General features: G+C 25.2%; 2 protein-coding genes across 2 annotated transcripts; one reads left to right on the top strand and one right to left on the bottom strand.

The window, feature by feature from the left end:
• Positions 1-702: 702 nt before the first annotated feature.
• On the top strand, positions 703-13,652 carry LOC145833905 (organic cation transporter protein-like). The gene is made up of 14 exons (XM_082941158.1): positions 703-914; positions 969-1,017; positions 1,099-1,174; positions 5,840-5,989; positions 7,308-7,411; positions 7,861-8,015; positions 8,091-8,280; positions 9,799-9,925; positions 11,178-11,325; positions 11,571-11,747; positions 11,980-12,088; positions 12,511-12,610; positions 12,951-13,072; positions 13,445-13,652. Exons 1-14 carry the CDS (start codon positions 707-709, stop codon positions 13,506-13,508), a joined length of 1,779 nt encoding a protein of 592 aa, XP_082797284.1. The 5' UTR covers positions 703-706; the 3' UTR covers positions 13,509-13,652.
• Positions 13,653-19,928: 6,276 nt separating this feature from the next.
• On the bottom strand, positions 19,929-26,107 carry LOC145834575 (UV DNA damage endonuclease-like). The gene is made up of 4 exons (XM_082942036.1): positions 25,876-26,107; positions 24,950-25,285; positions 24,550-24,769; positions 19,929-20,970 (listed from the first exon to the last, which is right to left on the bottom strand). Exons 1-4 carry the CDS (start codon positions 26,097-26,099, stop codon positions 20,278-20,280), a joined length of 1,473 nt encoding a protein of 490 aa, XP_082798162.1. The 5' UTR covers positions 26,100-26,107; the 3' UTR covers positions 19,929-20,277.
• Positions 26,108-26,261: the final 154 nt, after the last annotated feature.

Below are 26,261 nucleotides of genomic sequence, written 5' to 3'. Positions count from 1 at the left end.
TTTTGTTCAAAAATCTTAAAGCTTTACATAGCATTTAAACGGTTTTCTGTTTGCATTTAGAAAAACTTACTACTATTTTTTTATTTCTGTATAATTAGTTCGTATAACCTTGAAAATAGAATAAAAGTAATACTAAAACCAATATTTAAAATCTTCCTAAATCTACAATGTACTGTTTGTAATTATTCTGGTAACTATTTAAAAGAATTTTATTTGTTACTTATTAATAAAGCTTTGAAAATTTGCTACTACGACAAAGTTAGTTTTTAAAAAGAACAATAAAAACTAGTTTTTAAAAAGAACAATAAAAACTAGTTTTAAAATAGGTTTTATGGAAGTTATAATCGTTTAACAGTCTCTTAAAAAAATACTTTTAAGTGATTTTCGTAAGTATAATTTAGAAAAATAAAAAAATGTTATATGCTTTTACAAAGCGACATATTAGTCTGTTTTAATGCATTTTTTTCAAGTAGTTTTATTAACTTGTTTCAAAACAAAATTTTTGAACAGAAGCTGTTTGCATTAAAAAAGCTTGTTTATATTACAAGTACTTAAGATATTAAAATTACACTACATAGTTTAAAATAGCCAATTAAAACTGCAAAGTTTAATGTTTCAGAGTTTCTACTTTAAACTATTTAATTTACATATCATTTTTAACTTAACTAAGTTTGTACAAATTCATTATAGGTTATATCTTAATGCAATGAGTTCTAAAAAAATCAAGCTCGGAGAAAAAAACAATGCTTACTTAAATGATGAAACTGAACTTCCAAAAGTAAAAGAAGTTTATAGACAAAACACTGATGATAAAAAACTTTACAATTTCGATATCATTTTAAACAAGATAGGAGATCTCGGGAAATACCAACTTTTTCTAATTTCAATGGTTTATTGGGTTTCAATACCAGCAGGTTTGATATTTTTTTATTAGTATAAGAAAAAAAAGCTAAAAAGTATTTTTTAAGGATTCACGGCTGTTGCTTCGGTTTTTCTTCAAGCTACACCAGACTACAGGTTTGCTTTAAAAATTACTAAATCTCAAACTTTACAGCTGCACACTTTATGATAGTTTGTATGTTTACTTTTTTTTTTCAGGTGCAGTTTATCACTTTTAGACGATCAAAAGCCTGATAATTTCTCCGAAGACCAAATAAAAAAGATACTATTACCAGCTAGTTCATTATTTAACTAATTTTTTTCGTAAAATATTTTTTATGTTTACTTAAGTCGTAAGTATTTATGTGTATAATTAATAACCATATTAAATATGTTATACAATAAATTAAAACAAAGGCATTTTGAGCTTAAAAAACAATCAATAAGTTAAAATTGAAAGAAGTTTTTATCTTTTTAACCTTATTTAATGATAAAAGGTTATCTGATGCTAACTTTAGTTTTTACATATTTAATATTTTTGACAACATTGAATTAATATTGTTGTTTGTTTTTTAAATCAAACAATTCAAAAATCTTGACTAAATTAGCTTTAATGAGATTTTTGTCTATTTTTTATTTTTACAGTTTATTATCATCAAAACAATGTTTCACTCCTATATTGGGATATAGGAGACAATCAGTTTTTATAAAAAAATCTTATTCAAATAGAATAACAATAAAGCAAAAACTAAAGTTATATTGAAAAAGTAACAACAATTTGAAAACTACACAATTGATTTAATAGTAACAAAGTTCTACGGGTTTTGATAAGTATAAGTAGTTTAAAGTCTGTTAGAAGATGAATGTATGTCTTCTATAAGAAAAACATATATGTACTATATGTATGAATAAAAAATAAGTAGAAGAAAAACATCAAATGTTAGATATGTAAAAAGTTAGATTACAAAGTTTGATTAGATAAGTTCTACTACAATTTTGTAAAAGCTTGTACAATAGAATTTAAAGTGGTTATCTATAATATATAAACTGATTTTTTTTAATTCTATAAGTTGATTTGACAAATTAAGTTTCGCTCAAAGAGGTTGTCAGTGCTTAAAATGAAAAACTTTAAAAAACATTTTACATTCATGGAATGTAAATTATTAGTTAAGCCAGAAGATAAAATGTTGAGAAAAAACAAGACCAGACAAAACAAATCAAAAAATTGTTTTAAGGAAAAGCTAAATAAATAGTTTAAAAACTAATTATATTAATCATATTCTTTTAAACAAGAGCTATAAATTGGGAAACAAAAATATCTTTACCTAATTAATCTTTGTTAAACAAAGAAAACATCGGCAAAAGTCTGAAAAGCGTAAGCCTGGATTTCATTATGGCGTGAGACAAGCCCAAGTTAACATTAGGTACGCATTTCTTAATTAAGCACTTTTTGGCCGAAAAATGCCGTGTTCAAAATAAGATTAATTTTTTACATTAAAGTTAGAGAATACTAATCTAAAAGTGGTAATACAAAAGTATAATATTAAAAAAAACATTTACTACAATAAATCTAAACAAATTAAAGCATCCAGAAAATAACTACGTACTAACAACTTGTATATCAAATCCAATATTTAAAATAAACATGTTAAAGTTTATTTATTAAACGCAAATAGCTAACAGTATAATTTTAATTTGTTTACCCCGTTTTTGAAACGTAGAATTAAAAATATTTTTAAAGTCTTTTAAAGTTTAGATAAACGAAAATGATGAACTGTGCAATTAACATTTACATACCCCATGATTAAATCATAAATGTCAAAAGCAATATAAACTAAAATTAAGAACATTTAAATTGAAGTATATATAGAACTAGATGCTTTTGAAATCATATCTGTTAGCGTATATTGGTGTTTGGGTATACAGACACGTTTTGTTGCTCGCAGTTTTTGTTTTCAAAGTATTTTAAAAGTTTTTAAAAGCTGGTTGTTGTAAAATAAAATAGAACTGAGCTAAGTTTTTTATTTTTAGTTTCTAGCTACCCCGAATTATTCTGGTTAGCCTAAGTGACCTGAGATTGTAGCAACCATGATAAATGCACATAAAAAGAAGTTAATAAAAAATAAGCTTTTATCATTAATAAAAGTATTAAGCACTCTTTCTTAAATCAATTACTATTAATCCATCACATTAAAATACTGAATATGGAAACCACCACCTACTCTCCACACTCTTGCTCTTCTTGGGAGGAAGAGCACCACACTCTTCCTCCCAAGAACACCCTTTAGTCCAATACTGTTGTGTTTTCTACCAAAACAAATAATTAAAATGCAAAAAGCTTTTAGATAAAAAGTAAGCTGTAGTAAAAATCTATAACCCTAAACTAGTTTTTTTTGAGTAAATACAATTAAATAAAAGCATAATCAATATATTAAAATTTTTTCATATGTTTCAAACTAATAATAAATTATACTATGTAAATTTTATAGTTACAAGGAAATAAAATACAGATTATAGGACTTGTGATTCGAATATAAACTTAAGTACATACATAATTAAATACGTACATACATATAAATAAATACACCACAGATGTTCTTGTGCTGAAACTTTATTTCAACTAACGGCGTTTCACTGCTAGTTAAACGCCGTTAGTTGAAATAAAGTTTTAGCACAAGAACATCTGTGGTATATATTCCGATAAGCTTAGCTTATCAGGATCTCCAGGATTTAACGCCTTTTAACGTTACATCTTTTAAATAAATACATAAATAAATAGTCACTTCTAATACATATAACAAATAGATTTATGTTGAAAGGTTTTTTTTTTGAACGATTTTTGTGTAACAATCATTTGGTGTCCGGTTTTAAACTAAACGTGTTTCACCTAATATTTGCTGAGTCAGCAACATTTTTTTATATTAATTTTTTCTTTTATTTATACCCTTGACCCTAACCCACCTAACCCAAAAATATTTGAAATTCTTTAAAAAACAAAATTTTAATAGAAATTTTTATGATGACTCATCAAATATTGGGTAAACACCTAGAATTTCAATAGGACTCCAGTCATTTGTAATTTAAAATGGCTTTCAACATGTTTGTATTAGGCTTAATGTAGGTAATCAAAGACCAAAATTTCTCGAGTACGCACTGTACACTTTTGCGCGCTGTTTAAGCGCCTACCTAGGCGGCAGATTACTGTATATAGAATCAGAAATTACAATCGTACGATTCTTTAGTATCATGACGTAGATTTTAGAACTTTTATTTGAGTAAAGTTTACTTTTTAAGCTTATGAGTTTGAATATAAGTAAGAAGTTTTTGTACTTGGTTTACAAAACTTTTTTGTGTTTTTTTAAATAGTGACTGTAAAAAAAATCTCAAAAAAATACTTTTTACAAACAGTAAAGACAAGGTTCAAGTTTAGAAATTTAGTTTTTGAACTGGCGTAGAAAAGTTCGTATCATATTTTTTTAAATTGTCTCTACTACCAGTCTAGCGAACGAAACTTAGTTTGCTAAATAAACTTTTTATAAAACAAATTGTTCTTCCTTTATAAAATAGATTAAAAAAGTTTAAAAATGAAAATTAAAGTATATTTAAAATGAAATAAATATGGAATAGTCACTAATAAGTTAATCACAATAAAATATAAAACAATAAACTAACTCCTTAAATTAAATAGTAGTTTTCAAATTTTTATTGTAATTTCAAAGTAACTTGTTTTGTTAAAATTTTTTATTAGGTAACAATATTAAGAATTGAATAGTATTGAATAATTTTTTTTAAACTATAAATTTAGTAATTTTTTTGTTAAAGCAGAAATTAGTTTTATATAAATATTTTTATAGTTAAAAAAGCACTTATAATTTTTTATAGTTTAAAAATAAAAAGTGAAATATAATTTGAATTATTACCACAAAATAATTAAAAAAATAAATAAATAAACGTAAGAATATCAATAGAAATTATAATATCTATCTGTAAGTAAAAAATATTTTTAAGTAAACTTAAAATATTTAGATAACATAGTGTGAAAAACAAGGTGGTAAACTTCCTAGTCAGTAGGCCAAAATCACCAGAAAATATCGTGCAAAGCTTGACTTTTTAAATAATTCTTCATGTGCCGCGTAATTAAAAATATATATACTTTTTTTTTTGATATTTGTTAATAAAGTTGTAATGAGAAAAAAAAATCAATAAGTGCTACTGTGTGCTAAAAACTAAACCAATAGGACATTTAAATACTTTTTATTAGAAAAGCTTAATTTTTTTCGTTTGTAAACATTTTTTAATTTAAAAAATTCATAAAATAAAAAGAGGTTTCTCATTAGCTGACTAGATCTGCCAACGGACCGTAGGTTGCCCAATTCCAACCCCTACTTTGTAAAGTAATAAAATATTTATTTTTTTTTTTTTACTTTTTAAGTTTTTATTTAAAAAATTTTCCGAATAAAATCAAAAGTTTAAAGCTAAGACAAGTTTATAGAAAATAGTTAAACTATTAAAGTTTAAATTTATTTAACTCTTCTAGGCAAAGTTTATATACAGGTTTTTTAGTGTCTTTTAACAAAAACAATCGTTTGGAGTTATATAGTTTTTATTTATGCATTAAAAAGTTGTTCAATTTGTAATTTTAAATTGTTACTAATATATACGCAGAAATACACAGAGCACAACTCAAAAAAATTATTTGATTACTAATCACTAACAGTATATTTAAACGATTTAATTAAAAATAACAAATTCGATTTTTTTCTAATTTAAGTGATTTTAAGACGAGTTAATTAAATTAATAAAAATAAAATAAAAAATTAATATAGAATAAATAAAATGAAAAGTTATTAATTTTCAATCTCTCTGTAGATCGATTACTGTGTCTGATTTGTTTCAAACTCAAGAGTTAATTGAACTTACACATTTAAAAAAAATATCTCAATAAGGGTTTTATCTAAAGGATGACGATAAATGCAGTCGGTACAACTACGATTTATCATCTTGTGACTCAACACTTAGTTGCATTCAACCATCAAATGTTTCTTCTATTCCATGTGATCAGGGAATGTGGTTTGATACGTCTGTATACCAAAGCACTGTTAAAACTGAGGTAAGAATAGAGACTTGTAAGTATACGTTTAGAAGTATTTCTTTTTCCAACCATTTAGGAGCAAGTAATTAAAAATTAAAAACAAACTTCATTAAAATAGGACAAAAGTTTGATTACACCACTCCAAATCTCATACTTCAAGCTTTCGGTAGACCGAGACCCAGATTTCGTTTTTATAAAAACTCGTTAGTCTGTCACAACTGAAAATACAAGTCGTCAATTTACAAACGGTTTTACAATGAATACTGTTTGCTGGTATGATCAGTGACTTCAGCGTTGTCTAGTTGCCGTGCAACTTCTATTTCAATGCGTTGTCAAATTGGCAAGCCAGCTAGTATACTTGTTTGAATACGTCAAGTCAATTATGACTAACTGACTAATTTCAATAAAAATGAAGCCAGTGTTTCAGTCTACCGAAAACTTTTAGTCAGAGGATCTAATACTATACTGTAATAAAATAAAAACAAACATTTTAAATGTTATTGTAGCATAAATGGTATAAGTTAAAAAAAAACAAAAACATTTCGCTTTAGACCACAGATGTGGAGTCTTTTATAAGTGACAAACTTAATTTTACTATTTACTAAGGGATGTTGTTTATTAATGAAATCACTGGTTATCTTTTTATATTTGTATTTACAAAATAACTACAAAATACAGAATTTAATAAATATAAAGAAAGTTATAAATATAATTTTTTAAACATTTTTTATTTTTAATTAAACTAACAGTTTATTTGTAAATTTTAATTAGTCAAATTTTGTAAACTTATTTTGTCAAGTTTTGCGTAGATTTATATAAACTTTTAGACAAATAAAGTAAGCCGTAATCTACCAAATACTGCTTTATATTGTCTTTTTATATCATCTAGTGTTAGAAAGCTCAATAATTGACTCAAGTACAGGGGTCGTCAAACTTAGAAAAGTCTCACTTGCCAAAAAAATTCTTTAATGTGTTAAGGTTTTCTGCTAAAAAGATTTTTTACGTACATGCTATTAGTTTGAACTTTTTTATAATGAAACTTTACATGTGTTCTTTTTTTTTTTTTTCGACTAAACTGCGCTGCCGATTTATGTTTTCTTTATCACAAATATGCTGTTAGTTTATTTTTTATTTTTTAGAAGTAAATTTTTCAAAAGTTTATTGACCTGCAAAGGATTTTTCCTCACAATCTAGTAAGAAAAGTTTTTTTCAATAAATCTGGCTCATTATGCACAAAAGTCTGTCGTAGTTCGCTGTAACGATTTAATAATCTGATGCGTATTTTTTCATAAACAATAACAAAACCTTATTAAACCCATTTTGAACATATTTACAGTTTGACTTAGTTTGTGATAGAGAAACTTTGGCGTCAGTAGTTACTTCCTTATATTTCCTAGGCATTCTTTTTGGTTCTTTGTTTGGCGGAAACTTTATTGACAGGTATTACCTCGGTTTAAGTTGATATACTATGTATAAACTTTGTTTTAGTTTGCTGTAAAAAGTAAAACATATATAAGAATATAAATTTTATAATTTTTATTAAATAATGTAATCAGAATCAATACATTTGATTTTGTTACTTCTTTAAAACTTGTTTTATTAACTCAAAATAATAATCTATGAAATAACTTAAGGTTTTTGCTTAAACAACTTTATCACTATAAATCAACCATTATTTAACCTACTGTAACTAAAAAAATACTTGTCTAAAATCAAAAATAAAATTAAACTCCAGGCAAAAAAAAAGTGGTAAAATTATCTGTTTAAATTTTGTTGTTGGCAATAATATAAAATAATGTTATTAGAATAATAATACTACCATAGAAAGTTTTTTGTCTAAAATCCGCAACCAAAATTATAACTTTAGTGAATTTTGAGTTTGAAAACAGAATTGGAAGAGTTCCTGTAATGTTAATCACAGAAATAGTACTAATTGGAGTTGGTATCGGTGCATCATACTCCCCGAATGTTGCTGTTTATACAATTTTAAGGTTCATTATTGCCTTTTTTGTATTACCTGGCTACATTGCAAGCTTTGTTTACGGTTAGTATTTTATCTTAAAAGAGTAAACCAGATTTTTTTTTGAAGCTTTAATAGTATTAAAGTTGAGTTTTATAGTGATAGAAATATCGGGTGAAAAGTGGAGATCATTCGTTGGTATAATGACTAATGTAGGATTTGCACTTGGTTATATCTGTTTAAGTGGCTTTGCATACAAATGGAGAAATTGGAGAGATCTACAATTTGCTATTTCTTTTGTTCCAGTTCCATTTTTACTATTTTGGTTTTTTATTTCAGAATCACCAAGGTAAAGATTGAAGTATAAGCAAGTTTTCATTTAAATTACTTTTACTGTAGTTATGCTAAATATATTATACAAAATTAAAAGTTTTTAGGTTTAACTAAAAATGATTTTTTTAGAAGTTCGTATTAGATTTTGTACTGTTTTTAAAGTAATACTTTTTAGATTACTTTTACTATATTATTTTTATTAAACTACTAATAAACAACTTCTAATTAACCGATACTGTGAAGTTTTCCTAGATTTTTCTGTAAACCAAAGGCTTTAGTTTAACAACTTTACTTAGACAATGTCACTTAACATCTTTAACTAAACTTAGGTTTTTAGTTACTAAAGTTTGCTGCATGTCTTTTTCAATGAAGTAAGGCTACCAGATATGTAACTGTAATTTGTTTTTGCAATGTATGTACAGTATAATACAACTTTAGATTTATAAGCTAAAATAAAAATTTGAAAAAGTTTCGTTAGTTTTTTTACTAACTCACTATAGTGTTTGTTGATTCAGACAAGTTTAGCCTCAAAATAATTGCAACCTTGTTTGATTTTATTTGGTATAGTTACATAAACATATGCTATATTCTATCTACTTTTTTTTTGATTTAAAAAAAAAAAGTATTTGTTTTACCAACACACACTTAATTAAAATGATCTGTTTAGAAATTAATGTCAACAGTCAATTGCGATTATAGTGATTTATTGTACTTTTCAAATTTTATTAATTTACTAATATATATATATCAAATTAGGTTTTACAAAAATTGAAAAATAGTTTATTGAACATGAATTAAATAACGCTTAATTTTTTTTTTGTAAAAGGACCTGGTGTATAGAAAGACCTTTTGGTCATCGAGCTACACACCAAACATTTAATTTATCTTTTCTGTTTTGTCAAACAAACAAAAAAGAACAACGTTTAGTAATTAGAATTTGTAATTTTACAGATATAAAATATAAAAGAATAACAAAAAATAAGTTAAAATAAACTAAACACAATATGACATTTTACTTAGGTATCATGAAAAAAAATGTTTAAATATTTTAAAAAAGTTTACGAAGAAATAGCTTCTTTATTAAACGTGCTTTTCATCTTAAATGTTTAACTATCGTAAGTTTCATTATTACTTTTAGTCTCTAGTGTTAATAATATTTATTATTAAGATAATTAGGTATTATACAGCTAAACTAAACAAAATATTGTATATATATAAGAGACTAACCACTAGAAATCTAAGTTTTGTTTCGTTCAGTTTGTGTGTTTTAATCCGGTTTTATAATGCAATTAGTTGAAATATAAAAACTACTTAAAAATCTGATCAAGGTTGAACCTGCAAAATATTAAAGAAATTGAATTAATAAGAAGTTTTAAATGTTACATAGTTTTTTACACTTATTTGACAATAAACTAACACCGAAGTTTACTTAAAAAAATTACACTTAAAATTATACGATGTTTGGAATTTTTAGTAAATTTAACCTTTTTAGTAAAGTCTTTAAAAAATTATTTCAATTAATAAATCGTTTCAGGTGGTTGTTTAGTAAAGGAAAAAATAGCAAAGCAATCGAAATAAGTAAAACGATTGCGAAAAAAAATGGAAACGAACTAACTGATTCTACATTTGAAAGAGCAGCTAAAAATGGAGAAAAGTTAAAAGTAGGGTTTATGTTTTTACCAATTCTCTAATCATTTTTAAGTAATTTGCAATATTTCGAATTAAACAAAGTTTTTCAAATGCGGTGTTGTTTAAAATTTACTTATACACAAATGTAATATCTTTAAAAAAAACTTTTTGTTATTATTATTTTTTAAAGATTTAATGAAAAATCGACAAATTATTTTTTAGATAAGTGCTAAATTTTTATAAAGGCTTAAAGGTTTTGTATGTATAAAGAAAAAAAATTCTATATATTATCATTTGAATTACAGAACTTTTAAAAAATAGAAGATGTATAATGTTAATTATTAGTTTACTACTTATAAAGTACTTTCATAGAACACAAGCTCTATTTGTAAATAAAGTGTTTCTTTTGCTATGATTTTTTTTCATTCAGTTAGATTTATTTTTCTACTTATAATGCAGTTTTTTTGATTATGTGTATTTTTTAGTTAATTGTTATTTATGCTTAAAAGAGCTTAAATTTTTTACGGTTATAAATACGAGTGAGACCTTATAGATTTGTTTGAAATAAAATTGAGTACTTAACTTGTTTTGTTTGAAAAGTTTATCTAGGTGTGGTATTTTATATGTAAAATTCATTTTTTAAGTGCCAATTTAAACTATTAATAAATATTTTTATATTATAAAATAGACCTTCATTTTTTTATTAGACTTCCGAAGATTAAAAGGTACAAACTAGTTATTTTATATATCAATTCAATACTTTGAATATAGATTATAGTACGGATCGGCTAGATTTATTCTAAAATGTATTTCGTGGACCAGTGTTGCCAAAAAAAGTCTTTACGTGCCGCTTCATTTTGAAAACTTCTACAACAAAAATGCTTAAAAAAATTAAGCACTACTGTATACTTGAAATCTAATTGATTACTTTTTTCTAAGTATTTGTTATAAAAAGTCTCAGTTTTATCTGTAGTGTAAAATTTGTTCTCAAGCTATAAAATACGTCACCAGTCAGAGATTTCGGTTTTCCAGTAATGTTTAATGTACAACATACAAATTTAGGAGTTTTTATGCCTAAACCATGTACTAAAACTTTTTGTTAAGAAAAAGAAGTCGAATAAATCCAAGCTCAAGTCTTAGAACAGTGAATTATTAATTTTTCATTAGTTTAGCTTTTATAATAACTTACAGTAATATTTTTAAAAATTGTTTATTTGTATACGTTATATAAGATTTGCATAACTATATTATGTTCAAAATTCGATTTTCTTCTATTTTCAACAGGTAGTTTCTAAACTAACAAAAAACTATACCCCAATAGAGCTATTTAGAAGACCACATATGAGAAAAGTTACAGTAAATTTAATGTTCAATTGGTTTGTTAATTCATTAGTGTATTATGGACTTTCTCTTAATTCCGGGTCTTTAGCAGGTAAAATAAGCTAATTAAGTGATATGAGGTCTGTATAAACACGTGAAATTACGAGTTGTTGATTTTTAAAAGTTGAATTTTAAAATTGTTTGCTTTCGTTAGTCTCATTTAAGAATTACTTTTTATATAACTTTAGATTTAACTTAAACTATTGTTTAGTAATTTATTTTCATCTCCTACTGTTATTAATAATATAATTAATTTTTTAGTAATTTAAATTAATAAGAAAATTTGAATATAATTAGGAACGCCTTTTCTAAACAACACGCTAAGTGGAATAGTTGAACTAGTTGTGTACCTTATTTTGGCTTTTACTATTGACAAAATCAGTAGAAAAAAATTTCTCGGATACTTTTTGCTGACTGGTGGTGTTGCTTGTCTAATTTCAACTGTTTTGAAACATTATTCCGAAGACCGAAGAAGTTAAAATTTTTTTATTTGGGCAAATATTTAGTTATTTAAATAACTAAATACTACTAACATTGCTAACTAGCTCTAAAGAAGTTAAATTAAACTTAAGAAATGTTTTTAGACTAAATACTTAACTTTTGATTAATAAACTCGAAATTTATTTTGGTTTACATCTAACTACTTGAAAACTTTAAAATATGTATCACTTGAAAAAACTATTTAACTTAACATCTAAAATTTTAGGTTTGGTCAACAGCGCAACAGCTTTTGCTTTGATCGGAAAAATGGCAATATCAGCTTCATTTGCAATCGTTTACAATTATTCGGCTGAAATTTATCCGACTAGTGTCAGGTAGATAGTTTGTTAATTAATAATTATCCTAAAATGTAAACTTTTGTATCTTTAAAGATTTGAGAAGCTATGCGCAGCCTAACAAATAAACCTTTGGATAAAGAACATTCTAATATTTAAAACCTACGTTATTTATAGTTTTGTCGGTAACAGAACAACAGTTGTTATTAAAAACTAGCAAAATACTTTGCTAAAAGTAAATTAAATTAAAATGTTAAAATAATTAACTAATTTTAATTCTTTGTGCACATTAATAGTTTTTTAAAGAAGTATTATAACAGTTTTGAACTTGATATACCTCTTTACTATACAAAGTTAGATATCTAAAGCGTGGCTTTTTTACAATTCTAATAAATTGTTATTTTATTACTAAGCAAAATTAGTTATTATTATAATTAAAGATAACTTATGATATTTATTAGAAGCACAGGTATGGGTGTAGTATCAATGGCTTCAAGAGTCGGGGGAATCATTACTCCATTTACCTTGCAACTTCAACTGACCATACCTTGGCTAACTAGCGTTTGTGACAAAAAAAATAGTAACCAACATTAAAACAATTAATTTAACAAAACTGTCGATAAACTTGTTCAGTTTTCATAGTCCATGCATTTACTATAAAAAATCAAATCTATTTTTAGTTGCAGTTTTGAGCCTTACTTTATGAAGAGAAAACTTTTAAAAGTAACTTTAACTATTTTTAATTCTATTTAAAGCTCAACTAAAACAGTTTTTGGCCTTAGTTATTAGATTTTTGTTGCAAAAAAAATATTACTGTCTAATTTTTATGAAAATAGTAACCTTAACTAAGTCACTTAGACTAAATACACTTTTTTCACTAATATTTAGTACGAAAAAACAGGTAATTTTTGGAATTTTCGCTATTGCAGCTGGATTTTTCTCATTTTTTTTACCGGAAACAAAAGGTAAAAATCTTCCTACTACCATTGAAGAGGCTGAAAATTTCTACAAAGGAATATCAATGTTGTTTAACAATTTTTATTTATCTTATATTAAGTTAAGTATTTTAATAAAAATAATTATCACCTATGTATAGCTAGCTATAAATTAAAGTAATAATTAAAAAAAATGTTTAGTGATAATTTTTTATTTATTTAATTAGAAAATAAATTAAGCACTAGTTCAAGAAGCTAAGTATTTTAAAACCTAGTTGTACATTAAAACTTAATCATAGTTTGAAAATAGAATAAAAAATCTTCTAAACTTATTTTGATATTTAATTTAGATTAATTAAACTTATTCTTTTGAAGCAAATCCATATTTTGTTTATGTATAAAATATGTTATATATTCTATCAATTTAACAATTAATAAGTCTATCCTTCAAAATTTTTAGAACTGATATGAGCAATAATGAAAATGAGCTAGATAATGATGAAAAGGACGCAACGAGATTCTGAGAAACAAAGTAATCTCAAATTACATTAATTACTAAAAACTAATAAGATTATAATTTTAACTCAAATATTTGAATCACTTGGTTTTCTCTGAAATTATATATTAAAAATCAATACGTTACATTTTTTTAATAAAGGTAAAGTTTAAACACAAATAATAACAATATAACTTTGATAACAATAATTTTTATTTTAGTTCAAACTGTATTTTTTTCATTACGTTTTTACTTTGTTTTAAATAGAATATAATGTTTTTAATTTTGTGTACAAGCTTTAATTCTTCTATTATATCACTATTGTATGCAGTTAAAGAGATACAAGTGTTCTGTAAAAGTAATTTTTGTTTTAATTTTACCAGTAAAGTTTACTTCATAAAATTATCATTTATTTATTACTTACTTGTAACAATATCATTATTCTACTAAACGGTAAATATTTCAAAATAGAATTTGAAAAACGGAATTTTGTTGTTACAGTCGGTAATGAACTAATTTTACATTGTGTAATGTACTAAATTTATAGGTGCTATTGTAAGATTTTATAAAAAAATTCAAACCAAAGTAACTTTTTTAGCTATTATTTCCTACTTTGTTTTCTTTCCTATTTTAGTGTAAATTTCAGGCATGTATTATAAAATGATATTTTAGATAGATATTACTTAGCTTTTGTAAAAAACATCTAAAAACACATAAAAATGTTTCATTCTTAAGCCATAAAAAATCAGTATTAAAATTTGTTTTGACTTCAACAATATTAAGGAAACTAAAAAAAATTTAACTTAAGATATTTTTCATAACATCTTGCAAAAAGCATAACGTTTAAAAATTTATTTTTGTATAACATTGCAAAAATTAAACTATTCACTAACATTTAATATAAAATAAGTAGAGGAGTTGATTACTTATAATTTGATTTTGCAATTTCAGTTATAAAATATAAATTATATTGTTACAAAAATTTATTTAGACTTTCCATAAAATACTTTTAATAAGTCTAAAAAATTAAGTCTTTAATTTACTTCTAGAATTTCTAATAATATCTAATTAATAGTAATAAAACTTATAAAAGTTTATTCACAGTGTAAAAATTGTATTACAACAAATTGAGTTTAATTATACGGTTAAATTTCCTACAAATATACCAACAAGCTGCGATTTAAACAATCACAAGAATAACACGTTCAACTAATAACTGATTTAAAAAACGTACTTTTAATTGTAAGTCCTCAAACTTTATTTTAATCCAAGAAAAAATACAAAATAGGTTTTTTGATTTCTTTTGTAGAAAGTAATTTCGTTCTTTTAATTTTTAGTTTGTCTACATCCTAATTGTCTTTATAATTAAAATTAAGTTATTAATAAACTTTCAAATGGTTACAGTTGCTATAAATAAATAATAATATAGATTAGTCTGCCGGTTGAGTTCTTAAACTCGAGCAAAAAAAAACCTATGCTCAAGTGTAGGGGTGGGCAACGTAAATAATTGACGGGCCGGATCCAAAAAAAATAAGCCTCAGCGGGCCGGAGCATTTAGAGTAAGTGATTTACCGGATCCAGCTGGATCCTTTTATAGATCCGGATCCTTATTTAATAATATTATCCGGATCTGGCAAAATACTATTTTTAGACAAGGTTCCGGATCCGAATAGAATCTAATTCCAAAAAAGATTTGGGTTCCGGCTGCATGCTAATTGATCGAGTATTTTAGAATTTTGAATTAAGTATGAAATTTTATGTTAATTCTATATTGATTTTAACTCTGAACCGAACTAATACTACTTAATCTTTTAAAACCAAAAATTTACTTACTAAAAGTTACTCGAGCCTAACATTTCAAGCTGTAAATTAAAAAAAAATTAACTATTCGAAACTATCTAATTTTGACAATCTTTGGCTGGAGTTTACATTAATAATAATACTCAGAAGTTTACTTACATTACGGTGTTAAACTACTACCTTTTAATTTAAATAAACTTATAAAGATTCATTACATATTTTTGCACGTATAAAAGAATCGAAAGAACAAATAATTTTTATATAATAAACAGTTTTACCATAAAAAGCGAAAAAAAAATTAAATGATGCAGATGAAACACTTAAGGTTGATAATGTATTAGAGTTGTTTAAAAGTTGCATGACGGTTTGGATAAATCTGCAAGTGCACTGGAATACTGATTCGGTATGAAATTAGCTAATCCTTAATGATTTTTAAGGTCGAAAATGTTTGTCTGCAAATGTATGAAGTCTCGAAAAAAACAACTGGTTTCATGGTCATCTTTTGAAGTTGACAAACTTTGGCTTGCTCAATGGTACATAAAATCTATCTAAAAACCTACTAGAACAACAAAAATTATATGTTTGATTTAAATTTTTTATCAACTTATTTACAAAACTGTTAAACTTAGATAATATAAGAAAATATTGAAACTAAACCTTTTTCAAAATCTAGAAAAATAATGGACTGGGATTATTAAAAATGATGAAATAATCATTTGATTTTTTTTAAAGCTAAACAGGTCCTGAGAAAATCTTGTTTTTTTTTTGAAATTTAAATTATCGTGAGTAATCCTGAAATTTATAAAAAAGATATCCTGAGTACACCAAATATCCTGATTGTGTAGATATCTTGAGGTTATGGAGGACTTTTTGAATTTTAAAAGTACAACTTTTGCTATTTGTTTTTAGTAAAAAATTACAATTAAGGTCAAAAATTGTGCTTAATAGTTTAGAATTAATGAAGATACTAAATATATTTAAAAAATAAAAAATTTAAAACATATATACAACATTTTTTATTTTATCTAAATTTCATCATTTTATGTAAAAATTGTTAAGGTTTTATCTAGTTATTTTTAAGTACTAAATTCTTGGCAATAAAATTAACTTTGCCAAAATTTTCAAGTTCAAGGTTTTTTCAATATTATAGATTAAATATCTAATCTGATACTACAATCTAAAGGAGATAAAACAAATCTATAAATATTAAACATCTTGAAAAATATTTTTTGTTTATTCTAAATTATAATAGGATTGCTCTTTTTGAAAAAATTTAACTTGTTGAACAAAAATAAGTCTGAGTTTAAAAGAAAAGTCAAATAAAAATTTGATGTCATCCAAGTTTGAAAAATTAACCATTTACCAATCTTAAATACCTAATAACATCAAAATAATAATAAAATACTTAATGAGAATAAAATTGAAAGTTATAATAACCAAACTATAAAATTTTGCCTGCCATTTATAAAAATATAAATAATATCCTAAGTTGGCAGAGCTTTTATAGAATTTTAGAATAGCCAGAGTTATTTAGTAGTCTTAGTGTGAATCAACCTTTCTCAAAACATGAAAAATTATTTCAAAAGTAAAATTAATAGATAAGAAACTTTTTTGTACTTTACTTTTAGAATTTAACAACTATTATTCAAAATTTTACTAGATTGTAAACTGTTACTACAAACATAAACAAATAAATTTTCAAACAAATCATACTTGAAATTAATGAGATAACATTTTGAAATATTGTTATAATTTGGTTATAACTAAATTTAATCATTAAATTAATTAAAAAGTCCGTAGTTAAAAATAAATAGCAGAAAAGAGTGCAAACTGTTATCTCAACTTGGAATATTTTACTAAAATGTAAAGTTAAGCACTTTAACTTAAAATAATTGTCAGTGTCTAAGTGAAAAAAAAAAGTTAACTTTTATAAAATCAACTCACTGCACATCTGCGTTGGACAGCAATTTTTTACACGTCCATTTTTTATGAAGGTGAATATAGTAGGTTGTATCATCAAGTAAGTTGTTACAGCATAAAAATGTTTATGGGGTAATTTGAGAAAGGATTGTTTTAACTGACTTAAACCAAAATATCATACCATAACAAAATGGTGTTTTTTCACCACAAAAATAAAAAGCCATTTTTAAAACCGTTATCAGGGTCAAAGTCTTACAGTTTTGTTTTGTGAAAACAATTCAAAAGAGGTTTTGCAAAATTTCTGTAATTATTACATTGGTTTTTCAAATTCCATATAAATTTTTAAAATGCCTTGCGGGCCGGATCACCTACTCGCGGGCCGGATCAATTTTGTCCGCGGGCCGGATTCCATTTAAACTTAAAAATGGTTTTGGGGCCGTACGTTGCCCACCCCTACTCAAGTGCATCATTTTAGAGCATTTAAGACGTAATTTATTTGAAAGTAAACGATAAAAACTATGTTTTTATGAAATACAACCATATTGAAATAAGATCAACGTAAAACATAAGAATCAGTAAAAAATAGTAACACACAAATTATTTTAAATATAAATGTTTTCGTAAACATTTTTTACTTAAATAAAATTTTTGTAATTTATTAAAGTACAAATATGATTATTTAAAATAAAAGCTCGACTGAACTAACAAAACAAAAATAACTTTCAGTACAGTTAAAATAAAATTAACGCATACTAAAAAAACAGTTTAGTTTGTGGTTTAAACTATTAAAGACCAATGTTTTGCTGAATTCTCAGTTTTTGGCTATGTTCTAATTGCGAACTCAAGCGGCAAACTACTGTACTTAGTCAAGCTCCCATTTATTTAAGAACATGCGTTTAAAGGGTAAACTTGAACGTATAAGATAATATAAGTGATCCCTCAACAATTTTTTTTGGACAACTTTTATTACGCAATATACTAAAATCAGATATCAATACCGTTAGTGATTAGTTAGAATTAGTATACAAGAAAAATACTTTATTACAAGACTAACCATATTTTATGAAATTGTACATAGTGACTTCGAAATCTGTTTAAAATATCTTAAGATTTTTTTTTATGTTTAAGTTTCTGAAAACCTTAACAAGGGTTCTTAAGTTTATGCTTCACTAGTAAAGCATAAACCAGGGTTTCTAAAACTCAATTTTAAAATAGTCCTTTCCCTTTAGGCGGGATCGTAAGGTAAATCTCAAATATCTAGTTTAAGTTTCAAATATCCTTCATACCTTTTATTTTACCTTTTCATTACAAAACCTGGAATATCAAATGTAAGTTGATTGCCCTAAAATTTCAAAATCGCCCCCTTACTAGCTTTTCCCCTTCTTACTAGAACTTTCATAAAAAGGGGTCGCCCCTTTGGGAAGCCTTTGCTTATAAATCTATTGTTTATAAATAACGTACTAGTTTTTTTATTTAACTTTAATCATCTATATTTTCGATATAAATTCCTTTGTTTCTAAAAACTTTATAAAAATGTAAACAATGATTTTATAATATTTATAACAATAGTTATTATGGCCATCATCAATAAAGTTGAGATGCTTCGCGCCATCAATTATTATAACTTTACCGCAATATCAACAACAACAGCATCCGAGACAACCTACGACCGGTATCGTCCTAATTAGGACTCATCAAGCAGACATAGTCGCGTGAAACCGCTGTTGATATATAACCAAGCGGGATTAAGTACGAAGTACTGAAGCGACCGTTTGTGGGTTAAGTTGAAAATATTGGTTAAAACTGATCAAACGAGCACAGACTATAATAAAATAAGCTGACAATGTCTGAGACGTTGGGCTATGAATGATTTAGCTGTGTCAATTTTTTCAACTTTACCCACAAACGGTCGCTTCATTACTTCATACTTGAGCCAGCTTAGTTAGATCTCAACAGCGGTTTCACGCGACTATGCCTGCCTGATGAGTCCTAATTAGGACGAAACCGATCGTAGGTTGTCTTGGATGCTGTTGATCTTTCAATGTAAAGTTCATTAATTATTATAAAACTTTTAAGTAAATTTTATAAAGTTATTTGCCTTAACTAAAAAATAATGCTCAATTTACTAGGATGTAAAAGCTAGTTTTTTCAAAAATTTTCCAGGTTTATAAAAGTACACATTTTTTGGTCTATTTTTAGTTTAAAGTTCAGTTTAAGATAAGAAACTGTGTTAAATAGTATAAAAACATTGAAAAGATACTGTCAAGCTACTATAAATATGTTTTTTAATAAAAAAAATTTTGATGACAATTTTTGTTATTTATATGATAGATTTTTTTGAGTCAAATCGAAATTTTACTACTAAATATGTAAAAATTGTTAAAATTCCAGGTTTTTCCAGTTTTTTTTGCCTAAATTGTCAAATTCCAGGTTTTTCAAGGTTTCCAGGTAAATTGGCAACCCTGAAGTTATATATTTATTCGCGACCGGTTCCGGTGGCAAAAAAATTGCGACCTTTTAGTAACAAACTTTCATAGTAGTCTTTCACTTTCAAACTAACATATGTTTCAACGGAACACTTGCTTTGCTAGGATCTCTATTAACAATCGACTAACTTAAACTTTTGAATATTTAATTAAATATTATCAATTTAAAAAACAATAACAATTAATTATACAGGAAATAAATGCATTTTGTTTTACAACTCATTGTATATGATACATGTTCAAAAAATGTTTACAAATTAAGTAATTCTTTATTAGAATTTGTTTAGAAGTACTGTGTTGTTTATAGTAAAAACGTATTCTTTTAAGTTATAATCTTTTCGTTAAAATATATTGAAGTACAACGAACAATCAAAAAAGTTACTTGTTCTAATTTCTACTAGTATTTATTTTCTAACGTTATGATAAATCGTGTAATAAGTTTGCAACACTAAAACATATAACACAATGAACTTAAAACAAGCGAAAAAGGTAAATAATCTAAACCGTCAGTAACCAGCGTTTGCTTACTTTAAAAAACAATGTTTAATTGTGTAGCATTAAAATACAGTTTGAAACGTTGACAAAATTAAATTAATCATCACTGTTGTCACTCAAAGCATAAGAAACATCTTTTCTCTTTCTTGAGCTCTTCCTAGACACTTCCCTTTTTTCCCCGTTTGGCTTACTTGTGCTTTTTTGTTTTCCTTTTTTTAACTTTTTAACTTCCACACTCTTGCTGCTATCAAGAGAAGTATCACTGCATTCGTCACTAGTAAATTCATCATTATTTTTAAATTTATTTAAAGACTTTTTTTTCTTTTCTACCTTTTTCTTCTTTTTTTCAACAGAAGTAGATTTTACTTTAGTTATTGTAGCTGCGTTTTTCTTTGACTCTTTCTTAGTTTTTGATTCAACTTTTCTTTCTTTCAATGCTTCATCATTTTTTAGTTTATTAATCTTACGTTTCAAAGGTTTTTTTTCAGCTGTATTTTTTTTTCTATCAACCTTTCCAACTTCCTTCTCTGTAGCTTTCTTGGCTTTTTTAATTTTTTGTAATTCACTTCGAGGAACTGTAGGTTTTGGAACAAATAAATCTTTAGGAATTTCACCACTTACTGCACAATTTAGTTCAGGATACTTCTTGTACAGGTGAAATAGAGACAGCTCTTTAAATTTTGCCTCAATCATGATGTCTATATCAACACCATACTTATCTGGAATTTCCATCAAGTATTTTGGAATAACTTCAACGTAATCTGAATGATGACCTATTCTGCCTGTTCCCTGTTTAAAAAATATATATAAGATTTTTATAAGTTGACAAACGTAATTACCCTTACTAGTTTCAATTAAAAAAGAATATCGTGTTAAACCCTTATGCACAATCAAGCATAGGGGGAGTACACCTTGATTTTTACAAGTTGATCTTATTTTATAGAGTTTTATCTGAGCTATCAGACATTTTTAACCGCTTGAAAAAATTCAAAGTATTTTTTGAGATATGATCAGTCAAAGTCGGTGACCTCAAAAGGTTCTAAATGGAAGGCACAAACTAAAAACGCGAAAAAAGACCATTTCACTAAAAATCTATCTCCTCCTTCATTTTTTAAGCAATCTTCTTCAAATTTTCACAGAAAGTGTATTATTAAATTTTAAAAAGATTGAATGTAGGAATTTTTTTAACTTTGAAAAATATTTTTTTTATAAAAAAAAATCCACCTACTTTTTTTGTTTTTTTATCTAAAATTTTTATTTTTAAATACTCTTAAAATTCCAACATTCAAAGTATTTTAAACTATAAAAGGAACGTTTTCTGAAGATTTGAGGTCTCTATCTCATAAAATAAATGAGAAGATAGGTTTATGGTGATTTTTTAAATTTTCGAGAAAATTTACTCCAAAAAACTTGCAGTCCATATGTTTGTATCAGAAACTTTATATAAAAAGCACCATATCTCAAAAGTAAAAAAGTATTTTTTAATTGTACAAAAACTGGCTTTTAGTTTGTACTTAAAGCTTTCATATAAGATCCAATGTTATTTTTAGTAAAAAATAATGTCGGACCCCCCCTATGCCCTTAACACCTTTATTTTTCAATTTATTGGCTTAAAAATTCACAAGTACATTTTATTTTTTATGTTCAACTAAACACCGTTTTCTTTATACTTAAAGATTAAAAAAAAAAACTTTATTATAAATAGCTTTATTTTATAGTGGCACAAAACTTTTAATGCAACTATTTATTTCTATAAATAAGACATCATAAATACTCCGAATTACATATTACAGGGTTACCACTTTCAAAGCTAAAAAATAGCTAAAAATGCTTAAAACCAAATTAAACATATTAGCCTAAGTTTATAGCTTAAACTTTTTGTAATCATTGTTTTGCACTAAATAATAAACAAAATAACTGAAAAGAAATTATTGACAAAAAAACTAGATTGATTTGTATAATAAAATTAAAATTAACCTCAGTGCTACAAAAAAACATCTATATAGCTTTGTCAACTGAGTTTTTTTAATAAACAGCAAATTTCAAACTTGCCTGTGTTTTTTAAAGTTCAAACTAGCCTAACTAATTGATTACCTACATAATAAAATTATAACTATTCTATCAAATTTTAAAACCTTTTTTGTACATTTTTTTATATAATTTTTTTTTAAACAAGTGACAATAGCTTCTAATGAAAAAGTTTAAATAGGTCTTTTGCAAGAATGTAAACCAGGGTTTTCCAAATTCATTTTTATTAAAGCTCCCTTGAATAAAATAAAAATAATCCTATTTATTACAAATCGCTCTTTTACTTGTTAATTAACCATTTAATTTTTGCGACTTACTCATTAACACCCCCTGATAACCAAAATTACCCAAAAAGGGTCTATATTGCCCCCTTTAATAAAACCTGATCTAAATAAATATGTAAAAATTAACATAGACCATAAAGTTTTTATCACTTTTCTTTCATAGACCAGAAAGTTTTTCTTTTTCACAAAAAACGTAGAAGATGAGAAGATAGATTTATAGTGAAATATTTTTTTTGCAGTTTTAGTTTGCCTCCCATAAGGAACCTATTGTTGCCCCCGACTTTGACCAGCTATATCTCAAAAATTATTTTAATTTCAAAAATATGTAAAATGCAACTTGTAGTTTATTTTTAATAGAAAAAATAGTTATTACTAGTACTTGTCTGTGGATTTTAATTATTTGAGCTTTAAATATTTTTATTAATTTCTAAATTTTTAAGAGTTATGAAGTTAAGGCGCCTCAAATTAAATACTGCATTTAACAGGTTTGCCAAAAAACCTGGAATTCTGGAAAAACATTGAATTTGTCAATTTAGGTTAAAAAACCAAGAACTTTGAGAAATTTTGAAAAAAAACCTGGAATTTTGGACAAAAATCACTATAAAACCTGGAAAAATCAGGAATTTTAAACAAACTTTACATGTTTGGTAGTATAATTTCGATTTTATACAAAAAATCCATCGTATAGATTAAAAAAAAACTGTCATCATCAAAAGCTTTTTTTATTAAAAAACACATTTAAAGAAGCTTTAAAATATCTTTTTTATGTTGTTATACTATTTAATACATGTTTTACCTTCTACTTAGTTTTAGCTAAATAAACCCTAAATGTATAATTTTGAAAACCTGGAGAAAATTTCCAAAAGACATTTGTAACCCTGATTTAAAATGTATGCGAAAAAAAATAATTTCAACTTTACTTCTTTTTAAGTAGATAAGTTTTTTAAATATTCAAAAAAGCATTAACATAAATAAACTTAAAACAATTAAGTAGCGTGGAAATAGCCAACTTTCCTAGTTGGCAGACCAAAATTACCAGAAAAATTTTTAGTTTTCCTGGAACCGAATTTAAAAAAAATTTTTGTGCATACCAGGTTTAAGTTTTTTAAAAGTCTTTTCATGCCATATAATTTTGACAGATCATGCTATAATAATTTGAAAAACTTTTTAAAAGCAAAGTTTAACGAAAAAAGTAGTTAACAAGGACTAATATGTACAGGATTCCAACTAAAAATTTAAAAATAATTATAGGAAAATCCATAAAATATAGCAAACTTACAGGGAAATTATCAAAAAAACAATGAATTTAAAACGTTACAAACATAGTTTTAAGGTAAATAAAGTAAAACATGTCATTAACTGTTTATAAGCACAGTCTTAATAGAAAATTTACAAAAGTTCAAGGGTTTTTGAGCTTTAACTTTAGTTAAATAAGGAAACTTTAGATAAATTATATTTAAAATAAAAAAGGTATTTTTTATTTGGTAGGTGACACAATATAGTCACAATTTTTTATTGATACTGCAAAGATTTTGATTAAAATTTTTTTTAATGTGTTTTTTCACCACGCAATGTTGCTGTTTTGGCTTTTAAATTTCAATCACCAAGCAAAAAAACGTAATTTATAGGGATTTCACATATTTTTCAATTTTTTATAGGTATTTTTCAGAATATTGCAAATTTATAGGGAAGTAGGAACCCTGTATGTACCAAAAATCAAATAAAGAGCAGATTTGGAAAAATTTGTTATAAGGTTGGTTTTATTTGTTTGGAATTTTTTAAGCTAAAAAACTGGGTGCCTTGTTTTGTCTTCCTCTAATTTAGAACTTTAAAAGTTCACTGAATTTTGAAAGTAGGTAGTTCAAAACACTTAAACAAAATTAGTAAAACTAATATTATTTATACTAAAATTTATACATTTAGTTAAGTTCAAAGCTTCTGACTAAATTAGGAATATTAAAAAGTAACTCCTTATTTATTAACTTCAGACTTATCAAATATTTACAACAAACTGCATATTTAATTTAAATATTATTTTATACTTCGAACAAAATACCTGCTCTGATATATGAAACTTTGGTTTTATTCCTCTTTTTTTCCAAGTTTCCAGAACACGTTCCATATAGTAGCTAGGTGGATCAAACTCTTCATTTTCATGAAGTATTTTATAACATTCAAAATGGTGAGTGTCAAAGACTACTGGTACGTTTGTTATACCACTTATTCTCAAGCAGTCTTCAACCGAAAACATCTTTTCACAATTTTCTAAGACAAGTCTGTTTTAAAATAAAGTAATTGAAAAGTTGCTAATTATTATAGTGAATAAAAAAAATGTAAGACAAACTGAGATTTATATTTAGCTATATAAAAAAAAGTATTAGAAATTTACTGAGCTGTAAATAAAAATTTGTCCCTTCTAAATTTAAGTTTTTAAGAAAAAACGCAATAAAGAAAACCTATTTCTAATATTTTGTGGTAGATTTTTATAGTTTTTTGCCCATCGCTCAATTGTTTCTTCTTTGTTACCATAAAGACCACCTCCATGGATGACTATAACAGAATCCTTTCCACATCCCATTAGATCAAGCATTTCAGCATGGTACTCAAGATCGAGAATAGCATTTTTTAATGCAGTTTCGTTCGGAGTACCAACTACTATATGTTGGCCTGGGTGCATAGTGATTCTTTGATTATAGCCCTGTGCCTTTTTGCCTATTTGCTTGAGAAGATCTTTTGCAAAATCAAAATCGTATGGCTCAATTTTAGGATTAGCTTTATGTGGAAACATCTCACTGTAAAACAAATCTGAATTTAGAAGAATAAATATCTAAATTAAACAAGACAAAAGTATAAAAAATAATTAATTTTATTAATATTGACAAAATATTTTTTAATAAGACAACTGTTTTATTTATATTAAAAAGTTTGAGAATTAATACTGTTAACTGAATATATGCTATAAATATAAGTTTCTAGCTGAATTAGCAAATAAAATAAACGTACTACTGAATCATTAAATTTCTAAGAAAATTGAAATTTTAAAACTGTTTGCATCATAAACCTAAAAAAAAAGTTTATTAAAATTTTAACTTTCTATGAAGAGTAATTTATACTTCAAATTGCATAGTAGCCAAAATTGTTAATTTTTAATTCCTTTAGGCTTTATAGTACAAACTTCAAAAATGACAAACACTGATTATAAACTTCACATACTTATTATAAGGACAACTTGCTCTTAAGAAATATTGATGCTAATATATACAATAAATAAATACTTAAATTGATAACAAAATCATAAATAAGTTATTTCAACAAACTTTTTAAAAAGATTTTTATTAAAAAAATAGTCAACTGTATAAATAAACAAACATTAATTTCTTACCTGTACAAACGAAACACTTTAATTCCATTTTTTTCGTTGTAGTCAATAAGATTTAGACAGTCTTTTAAATTTTGTGTTACTAGTTCTTTCACATAAGATATACCTTTATCTCCAACTGTTTTCAAAGTTGCTGTTCTATTTACTCTAATAGGAGGTTTTTTATTGGCTAGTTGTATGTTTGTACAACACAGCCCTAATTGTATAGGCAAGTTTTTGGAACCCATAATTTTAGTTTTCTATAAAGTTGTAATAGTCTTATAATATTATATTTCAACATATTTACTTTTTTGATAGAATAAAAAAAATATTTAAATAAAATAAAATCAGGTTAGCCACTTTTTAATAAAAAAATAACTTGAGTTACCAAAAACAAACTCAAGTCACTA

Source organism: Thalia democratica, chromosome 4 (assembly GCF_965202585.1).
Source record: "Thalia democratica chromosome 4, ktThaDemo2.hap1.1, whole genome shotgun sequence".
Lineage (NCBI taxonomy): Eukaryota > Metazoa > Chordata > Thaliacea > Salpida > Salpidae > Thalia > Thalia democratica.
Note: the sequence above shows the minus strand (reverse complement) of the source record. Positions and strands in the feature narration are given on the sequence as shown.